We start from the raw sequence: 10,290 nt of genomic DNA on the forward strand, positions 1-10,290 counted from the left end.
GATAATGTAAGGGCATTCTTTTGCATGGGTAGACATGTTGATGTTGATTCTTTTTATCTTTGTCAAACATATGCCCGCGTTCCTAAACATTTGGTACGTGATAATGTTAATTTACTAGTTCTTTTTCGTCAAGATGAGAAAAATTTAAAGCATGTTTATGATGATCATGTTAATACTGACATGACATTTAATCAATTTCGAGAACTATGTTCAACATGTTGGAATTCAGACAAATATGGATTTGTAGTAATTGATAAGGATTCTGATTTAAATGATGGAAGGTATAGAAAAGGATTTGATAGCTTTGTAACACTATAAATATAGGATCATCCCTAAAATATTGTTAGTTCAATATGAAACCTTGTAATAATAACATGTTTCATAAAGAAAAAGAATATCTTCATCAAATTGCTAAAGCTAGCGAGGCAATTAGGCGAAAACATCGTATGTTAAAATTAGGAAAAGAAGAAGCTGAAAATGTGCTGACTGAAACTTTTAAACCGATAGTTCAACCCTTACAAAAAATTATTAACTTGACAGACACTGAACATGAAAATATCAAGATTGAAAAGAAAGAGCAGAAGATGGATGATAGCATATACTTTGAAAGTGAAACTGAAAAATCTCCAGATGATGATAAAATAAGTAATAAATTTCTATACTTATTAAATCATAATAGAAAGCAATGTTTAGATTCAACATACGGCATACGTAAGCTAAGTGATGGATCACTTATGATTGGTGATTCACCAATAACTCTTGAAGATCAGCATGTAAAAATTGGTAATAAACGATATCTTCAAACGCTTGGATTACTTGAACTTTTATTTAAAAGTAAACCTACTACATCGCTTATAAGTGAAGATGATGAAAGAAACTATAAAGAGATTCTGATTGCTACTAATGCACACAAAAAGAAGTATAGTTCCTCTGAATCTATACGTACGGATAAGAGTTACAAGTATTTGAATTTTATATCTCAATTCTTCCCTCGAACACCTACCAAACGGTCATCTGTAAGCGGTAGTTCATTACCTAAATTTATGATTACAAACAAAAATTTTCAACGAGAATATATCTATTGGGATGATCCAAATGAGTTGGTTGACCGTCTTAGACTATTAATGGCTTCTCAAGCTGCTGGAAATCCTAGTCACAATAATGAAATCATGTCTATCATTGAGGAACTACGTGAAGCTAAAATTATATATTAAGATGTGTTTTAGCAAATATCATTCATTTCAACAATGAGCATTGACGTGTTCGGACATCCTCTCAATCAAAGAGGAACAGCAAGACGAGGGCCTCCTGGAGTTGGTTTTAAACTTAATTCTCAAGGTAACTTTGACGTTGAAGGAAGAAAACTCTCTAATCTTGCTAACGCTGAAGAAGAAAACGACGCTGTCAATTTAAAACTTGTACGACATATGATAAAACACGAAGTGCGTTTATTGTATGAAGCTAGTGCCTCACTTAGATCAGAGGTGGACAATAACAACTTATTTCTAAAAGTTCTTGAAGACTCTATTACAGAAAAAATAAAAAATTTTGAAAAAGATATAAATCAAGACTTATCTTATCGAACAGCTGAAATTATTAGTGAATTGGATACTCGCTTAAGTGCTCTCGAGAATGAACAACAAAAAATTAACAGTAGTGAATGAACTTCATACCCAGGCTAGAAAAAATTATCCTCGACGGCGAGTTGAAATGCGTGATATTGATGAGACATGGCAAGCAGATTTAGTAGAAATGATACCTTATTCAAGAATAAATAAAGGTTTCAAGTATTTACTAACAGTTATAGACATATTTTCGAAATATGCTTGGGCTGTTCCAGTAAAAAGTAAAAATGGAAAAGATGTTTCTCATGCAATGCAATCTATATTTGCTAAAAAACGCATACCAAAAAACTTGCATAGTGACAAAGGAAAAGAATTCTATAACTCACAATTTGAAGCATTAATGAAAAAGCATAAAATAAATTTTTACTCAACATACAGTAATATGAAAGCTTCCATTGTTGAACGGTTTAATCGAACACTAAAAAGAAAAATGTGGATGCAATTTAGTTTACGAGGAAATTACAAGTGGTATGATATATTGCCTACTCTTATTTCCAACTACAATAATACAAAACATAGAACAATTGGAATGAAGCCTAAAGATGTTACTTCAGAAGACGTTGAAATTTTAAAAGAAAGGATCTCTAAACTGAGAAAAATTCCTTTAAGACGACCAAAGTATAAAATTGGTGATAAAGTTCGAGTAAGCAAATATAAAAACGTTTTCGAGAAAGGATATACACCCAATTGGACAACAGAAATATTCACCGTGGATCAAGTTGTATCAACTCAACCAGTGACTTACAAGCTCAAGGATTACCAGGATCAACCCATCAGCGGAGGATTTTATGAAGAGGAACTTCTTAAAGTAAAATATTCAGATATTTATCTTGTGGAAAAAATTCTCAAGACACGTGGAAACAAAGTTCTTGTCAAATGGCTTGGCTTTGATAATTCTCACAATACGTGGGAAGATAAAGCAAATGTATAATCTATTATTCGCAAATCGTCCCTAGTAACTTAACGCAAATGTCAATCAACCAGCAAATCAATCAAAGATTAATGTTAGCGTAGAACCTCTCTATAAATCAAAACTACTTCCAACAACAGACCTTTACACTGCCAGTGCCAAATTTAATTAACATTAAATCAATAATGAATCAATAATGAATCAACAATGAATCAATAATAAATCAACAATGAATCAATAATGAATCAATAATGAATCAACAATGAATCAATAATGAATCAACAATGAATCAATAATGAATCAATAATGAATCAATAATGAATCAATAATGAATCAACAATGAATCAATAATGAATCAATAATGAATCAACAATGAATCAATAATGAATCAAATCAGTTGGCACTGGCATTGTGAAGGTCTGTTGTTGGAAGTAATTTTGATTTATAAAGAGATTCTACGCTAACATTAATCTTTGATTGCTTTGCTGGCTGATTGGCATTTGCGTTAAGTTACTAGGGGCGATTTGCACATTTAAATTAATATAAGTTTTAATCATATGTTATTATGTATATATGGAAGGATTTTTTAAATAAAAACACATGGAAATTGTATATATAATTGCATTATTTATTAACAAACCTTTTATTTTTTTTTTACAATCATGTTTTACAAAATCATTCGTCGATTTTAGGGATCGCATAATGTCCCCACGGTAGAGTGTCGGTACTCCCCGGTAACAAATACCGTTTGTCGTCTTGCGGACTTAAAGCTACTTTAATTTGTTTTACAGTCTCGAGGTTATGTAGTCGCGATCTTATATTATACTGTGTTCGAGTTTGAATGTCAAAATCTCGCAGACATTTTACATAATCATCAAAGTGAATCGATTTTTTCACAACGCCGGATTTAATGCCTTTAGCTTTTTTAATAAAATCTTTACCTTCAACCCGTACGCTGTACATCTTACTCCGCAAGCCAACAAATTCGGTAACGATCTTGCCGTTACATTCGTCTTTCATTAGACCGAGAATCTTTTTGTTGGCTTGCGGAATGCCGTACACGTTGTTTGCGGGATAGTCTGACGTATCGAACTTTTGGATGTCATTTTTCATATCATTGTAGACATCTTTACATTTAATTTCATAGATTAGACTGTCTGTATCGGTATACATCAGTTTACAATTGTCGCCGTATTTTTTTAACATATACCCGTAGTGAAAATCGTAGATTAGCGTTTTGGAAACATCGAGCACACTTAACCCCACATAGATTGGTTTGTTGAGTAGTACCTCGGTTTTACGCAGTTCAATGGCAACCAGATTTTCGTCGAATATTGCTCGACTATGGAAATTGGGGCGAGAAATAAGGGCTTCAGCTCCATAGCGGCCTAAACCATTGGGTGACAAGCTTAATGTCGACATGTTTACGGACATTTTCCATTGTTTTGCCGTACACAGCGTTGTTCATGAGCTTGAACAAATTTTTCTCGAACTCATTTTTGGCATTGGTTCGCATCATCGTATTATAGTCTATATATGGTTTAAGCCATGTTGATTGCTTAAACTGTAAGACTCGATGAATTTTAACAAGCTTAATGCCGTTGGCGACAACTTGTTTTAAAGTGCGGTAGTGGATCACATATTTTTCTTTTGGTTGGAGAGTTGTTAATAATTTCTCCTGTTTCGAGAGGGGTGGTTTCGCATTTTCTGCGCAAAATGGCATATCTTTGTGAGTATCGTGGAGATTTTCAGGATACTCCAAGTCAACTTCGAGTATGTACCCAACAGGTGAATCGTCAGGCACATTAAAATCGAAGGAGTTGTCGACATTATCAACCCATTTGAAGCCGCCATAAGGGAGCGCTTGAGCCATTGCCCAGCCATATAAATTGTTGGCGTCAAAGTACATGATGTAGCTTGTATCTTTGCTATCATCGAAATTTTCCATATATCTATTATTCGCTATAGTATATCGGTTGCAGCATTGACTTATGCCACCTCTAATACCGGACTCAACAAACATAATCATATCGATATCGGTTATTAGTTGCAATCCTATGCTCGTGTACTTGAGCATAGCATCCCAAGTTAAACCGGGGGTCGTATAATAGTGAGCAGGATCTAACCCGTACGCTTTAACACATTCTTTTCGAAAATTTTCAAAGACATCCGCAAGTAACAATACATCTGTTTTCATATACAAATGTACATAGTCGTAGAGATTCTGACAGTCAAACTCGGTCCATACTTTCTGCGCATGCGCATACTCGTCATCAGAAATACCGGCATCATAAAGCGTACTATAAAATTTCTCGATCGGGGGCAATTCTGTCTCATCTAACTTACTTTTCGAGTCAAAGTACTCATAAGGGAATACACCCTTGCGCGTCAATAATTTAATTTTTTCCGGATCTGTCACCGTACTGGCAAAAACGGAGTTGACGATTTTGTACTCGTCTAGGTACGATGCGAGTTTCTCTAGAGATGCTGCCATAAATCGCAATGAGTCAATGAATCGAAATTTGACCTCACTCCCCTTGACATGTTTAGTAAAAGAGATATACTTCTCTTTGTTAATGGGGAGGAGGTCAATTTTTCCTTCAAAGCTCGTCGAAATCGCGTGAATTATAAAATGGGCGTCATAGCCACTTAGGTTGTGAAATACTACGGGGATCGTTTGACAATCTTGATAGTTTAGATTGCACGATTCATGGGCAGCACCCCTATATTTGCCAGTAAGGTGACAGTGATCACGGACTTTCTTTTCGCTTGCCGGTATTTTCTCATTACAAATGTGACATATTGTCGCTTGCTTGAAGTCACTGATTTCTTGAGGAGTTAAGGCATTCATTGGTATCGGATTTTTAAATACATTATCAATTTTTTCAGATAATTGCCTTAATTCCTCAGTAAACCATTTGGCAGGGTCGGATTCATTTTTCGGACATGGTACATATTTACATAATGATTCATCGTAGCTGCATTTTATATAATAGCCTATGCTTAACAATTTGTGACGCTGGAATACCTCAGTCTTACTTAAATTGTCTACATCTTCATCGGCGGGAAGAAGTAGACTTTCACAGTCAGCGTAAATTACATATGGCACCTTTTCTTTATTTTTATAATTTTTAAATGTAATCAGACTCTTGTCAGGTTTTGGTAACGTTACTTTACACTCATTCACTTTTTTACAATTTTCAATGTGTGCATTCAATCTATCTACAGATGAAAAGTAGTGTAAGCATCGGTCACAGATATGTTTTTTACCATTTTTAGCAGACAATTGTTTCGAAACAAGATGTGACAAATTTTTTATCCATACATAATGGAAATTCATAAAACCATCATCGTCATACAATACATTACTGTCAACACTTTCATCCGCATACATGTCGGCAACATACAAGAGATTTACATGCTTATCTCTTTTTTCCGCAGTGAGATGGAGAGGATGTGTTGAGAAGTCCCCATAGTATTTTGATAAACCATAGACATTAATTGAAATATCATTTAATTTTTCAAATTTCGGGACATTTTTTAACGTTACTGGGAAATCTATTCCGTCAAAATTTAACTCATTTTCAAATTCTTTATAGTTAGAAACACGATCACTTCTCACGACATTTGGATGTAAGGCTGACAGTACCGCCCACTTAAAGCACTCGTTATCTTTGTTTTGCACGTTAATACAGGCTTTCTTTCTTTTAATTTGTGAAGGTAGATCAATGTATGAGCTCGCACGCATTGGATTGTATTTGTTTACATTCACTTCAAGTCTTATAATAGACTGAAGATTCCAATTTGAACCCTTTGCGTGAAACTCTTCTACACTGCGCAAGATTGGCTGCTTGATGTTCTCATCAAACCAATCATCTAAAAGGGTTGTGGGGAAGATGCTGTTAGCCTTAGTTCCAAACGGAATTGGCTTAGCTACTTCTTCCTCATTCTCAACCCTTTTAAAGTTGGCAATGAGAACACCATACACCAAAATAGGACCATATTTGTTTATAGCATCTCTAATGCGGTCCTGAAAAAGTCTAGACGCATCGTCTAAAAACGCGCTTATATCAATGTGCACTAGATTCAGGATCACATTAGTGTACAGTCTACACGCAAACGCACTCTCACATTCTTCCCAGCGAACACGTTTATTAATGTCTGGGTCACCGATTCCAGCGCCATCTACTACGTGGGACTCAAATAATGCGCGAAGTCTAATTATGGATTGTAGAATGCTCACACATCTTTTCTTTTGATGTGTAAAGTACATCGACTTGAGAATGCTCGATAACACGTTTTCATGTTGTGAGCATTCTACAATCCATCTCCCAACGAATGAACGTCTTAAATTGACGTCGTCTAAAAGAGGAATCAACTCTAGAGCCTCCTTGATGAGAGTAATAGTTACGTCACTCTCGTCGAGAATAGTACCGTAATTCGGATACTTACGTGGTGGTCCATCGGTGGTCTTCGCCTTACGCTTCATCTCTGCACCTGAAATTAAACACTTACAAGCTAACAAAAAAGAATAAAGAACACACTTACAAGCTAACAAAAGAACACACTTACAAACTAAAAAGAACACACTTACAAACTAACAAAAGAATGAACTTACAAACTAAAATACTTATACTAAACAAAACGAACTTACAAACTAAAGAACTTAACCTACAAACCAATACAAAGTAAATGCAATAAACACAGTAAATGTAACAAAAAAGACAGTAAATATAACAAAAAAGACAGTAAATATAACAAAAAAGACAATTAGTAATGGCAAGGGGAATCTGCTGATGCTGCTGCTGTTGGAACCGCTGAATCTGTGAACAGAACAGCTACTGACTAAACTCGCCAAAATCCCTGAATATATACCCCGAAATCCCCACTCCTACCTTTCACGCATGCGCCGTTGACCATTTACCCTCACTCCAACCTATCACGCATCCCTACTCTTAAATTTCCCCCCACCTATTCACGCATGCGCAACACTCTTACTCTAACGCAGTCGTAACAATTTCTATACAGGATACGCAAAATAAATATACTAATTTACAAAAAAATAAAAATTTATTGATTATTAAAAATAAAATTCAGAGTTAAATTTAAAGTTACGCGCCGCCGTCGATGGCAGCGACGCCGACCGTGAGCGGGCGGTGGCTGCGCCTCTGGTGGAGGTCCCGCCGGCTCTCTCTCCTCTACCCTGGGCTCGGGGGACTCCACCCTGGGTATCGGTGACCTACACCGTGGTGGACTTCCCGGCGGAGTTGTAGGCAGCCATTCCACCGGTGTAGGCGACCTGGGTGGAGTCCCCAACTGAATGAAGGGTGGGGGAGACTCCGGTTCCATCCTGAGTTGAGGTGGTGTCGGCGGTCGTTCCACCAACGCCCAGGGTGGTGAATATGGCCGCCACATAGGATACATGGCGTGCAGCGGTGACAGCTCCGATGTCGGCGACCTGACGTCCACCGAAGGTGGTAGCGGATTCACCACCTGGTACCACGGTGACTGGGACGGCCCTGGAGGAGTTGCGGGAAGCGGGAGTTCATTCCCTTCATTCTGCAACTAAACAAATTAATTACATTTAAATAATTATATTTAATTAATTATCTATTTACTCAATTACTGAATTACTAATACTCACATTATACATTGAGATCGCTCGCACCTGACACTCGTAGCAGCTCTCCATCGCGACCTGCTCAAACTGCTGCTATGAGCCGAATGAGCTCTCTGCCGTGTGCCAGTCTCCCTTGTAGGTCTCTCTCCCCACCATGTGGTGTCCCCCACCATTCACTTTCGCTACATGCGCAACACGCGGTAGTTAAAGGTAACTGAGATGTTACTGATCATCCGTAGGTAAGGCGCGAAATTTGAGTTCGAAAAATGAAAATTACTATAAAGTTATATATTTATTATACCATATTCTATTAATAAATAAAATAATTAAAAGTAGTAATATTAAATTATTAATATTTAGCAACAAGCAAGAATTAATGAATTAAACTAACCTTAATTGATAATTAATTATTAATATTATTGTGAAAAAGAAATTATTGCAAATAAATTTTTGTTATAATAAATTAATTATACTGAATATTCATATTTATTTAAAATTCCAGTTTTAATTGTATGTTTATGTTGTAATTAAATTATTTTAAAAAAATATTAGTGAAATTTTCCAATTTTTTTTAACCTAAATATTACTAAGTATTTAAATTTTACTCAAATATTAGTGAAATTTTCCAATTTTTTTAACCTAAATATTACTAAGTATTTAAATTTTACTCAACAAGTAATAATTACGTTTATTAACATTATTTAAAAAAGATTCAAACTTATTGTTAATGGAAAATTTAATGAAACAAACACATTTTAATAATAGCTTATTTATCTTTTTTATTTACATATTTAAATGCTTACAAAAAAATATATATATAAACATTTTCGTACAATTTGTATAAAAATAGTAATATTATAAAACGTTTATAAAAACATAATAAAAAATATTAAAAGAAACAAAAAAAGCAATAACACTTTTTTTTCATGCAGGAAAAAATGATTATAAAACCTATTACAATCTGAGATCATAAAACATAAATACTTTGAAAGAAATAAAAACAAAACAATAACACTTTTTTTTATTAAGGAAAAAAACAATTGAAAAACCTATTAAACTAAAAAAAACAAAAAAAAACATTTTTTATATAGAAAAAACCGATTGAAAAAACTATTAAAGTAAAAATAATTTAATTCCTTGAAAGAAATAAATAACTAAAAAACAGATTTAAAGAAAATCTAGTTGAAAAAAATAAATAATTTAATTCTTTAAAAGAAATAAAAAAACTAGAAAAACTTTTTTAAAGAAAATAAAATTTTAAAAACTATTACATTCTGAAATTATTTAAATAAAAAAAATAAAAACATTTTTTATATAGAAAAAAAACCGATTGAAAAAAACTATTAAAGTAAAAATAATTTAATTCTTTGAAAGAAATAAAAAATTAAAAAAACATTTTTAAAGAACATCCAGTTGAAAAAAAAAAACAAATAATTTAATTGTTTAAAAGAAATAAAAAACTAGAAAAACTTTTTTAAAGAAAATAAAACTAAAAAAACTATTTCATTCTGAGATTATTTAAATAAAAAAAAGAAAAACATTTTTTATATAGAAAAAAACCGATTGAAAAAAACTATTAAAGTAAAAATAATTTAATTCTTTGAAAGAAGTAAAAAATTAAAAAAAAAACATTTTTAAAGAACATCCAGTTGAAAGAAAAACAAATAATTTAATTGTTTAAAAGAAATAAAAAAACTAGAAAAACTTTTTTAAAGAAAATGAAATTAAAAAAACTATTTCATTCTGAGATTATTTAAATAAAAAAAAACAAAAACATTTTTTATATAGAAAAAAACCGATTGAAAAAAACTATTAAAGTAAAAATAATTTAATTCTATGAAAGAATTAAAAAAACTAAAAAAAAACATTTTTTTATATGAATGTAAGTTGTAAATTTAACATTAAAAAAGTTGAAAAAATAAAGAAAATGATAAATAAAATATCAAAGTGGAGAATTAGAATGTAAAAAAATTAAATGAAAAACTAGCGTCTTTTTTTGTGAATGCAGTAGCTAAGTTTTTCATTGATCTTGAAATCCGTTGGCGTGTTGTTCCACGTAGATTGCGTGGTGGGATCAAAATAGAACGTCTTGGGGCTGGAATTGGCGCTGGTGCTCGAGGTGCTGGAATTGGAGC

General features: G+C 33.2%; 3 protein-coding genes across 3 annotated transcripts; 2 read left to right on the forward strand and 1 right to left on the reverse strand.

The window, feature by feature from the left end:
- Nucleotides 1-353: 353 nt before the first annotated feature.
- Nucleotides 354-1,214, forward strand: LOC122508088. The gene has a single exon (XM_043621193.1). The coding sequence runs from the start codon at nucleotides 354-356 to the stop codon at nucleotides 1,212-1,214; it is 861 nt and encodes a 286-aa protein (XP_043477128.1).
- Nucleotides 1,215-2,055: 841 nt separating this feature from the next.
- On the forward strand, nucleotides 2,056-2,556 carry LOC122508095. Its single transcript, XM_043621206.1, has one exon. The coding sequence runs from the start codon at nucleotides 2,056-2,058 to the stop codon at nucleotides 2,554-2,556; it is 501 nt and encodes a 166-aa protein (XP_043477141.1).
- Nucleotides 2,557-3,907: 1,351 nt separating this feature from the next.
- LOC122508103 lies at nucleotides 3,908-8,243 on the reverse strand. The gene is made up of 2 exons (XM_043621220.1): nucleotides 8,180-8,243; nucleotides 3,908-8,100 (listed from the first exon to the last, which is right to left on the reverse strand). Exon 2 carries the CDS (start codon nucleotides 7,022-7,024, stop codon nucleotides 3,908-3,910), a length of 3,117 nt encoding a protein of 1,038 aa, XP_043477155.1. The 5' UTR covers nucleotides 7,025-8,100; nucleotides 8,180-8,243.
- Nucleotides 8,244-10,290: the final 2,047 nt, after the last annotated feature.

The sequence above is a fragment of the Leptopilina heterotoma genome, unplaced genomic scaffold (assembly GCF_015476425.1).
Source record: "Leptopilina heterotoma isolate Lh14 unplaced genomic scaffold, ASM1547642v1 Lhet_114, whole genome shotgun sequence".
NCBI lineage: Eukaryota > Metazoa > Arthropoda > Insecta > Hymenoptera > Figitidae > Leptopilina > Leptopilina heterotoma.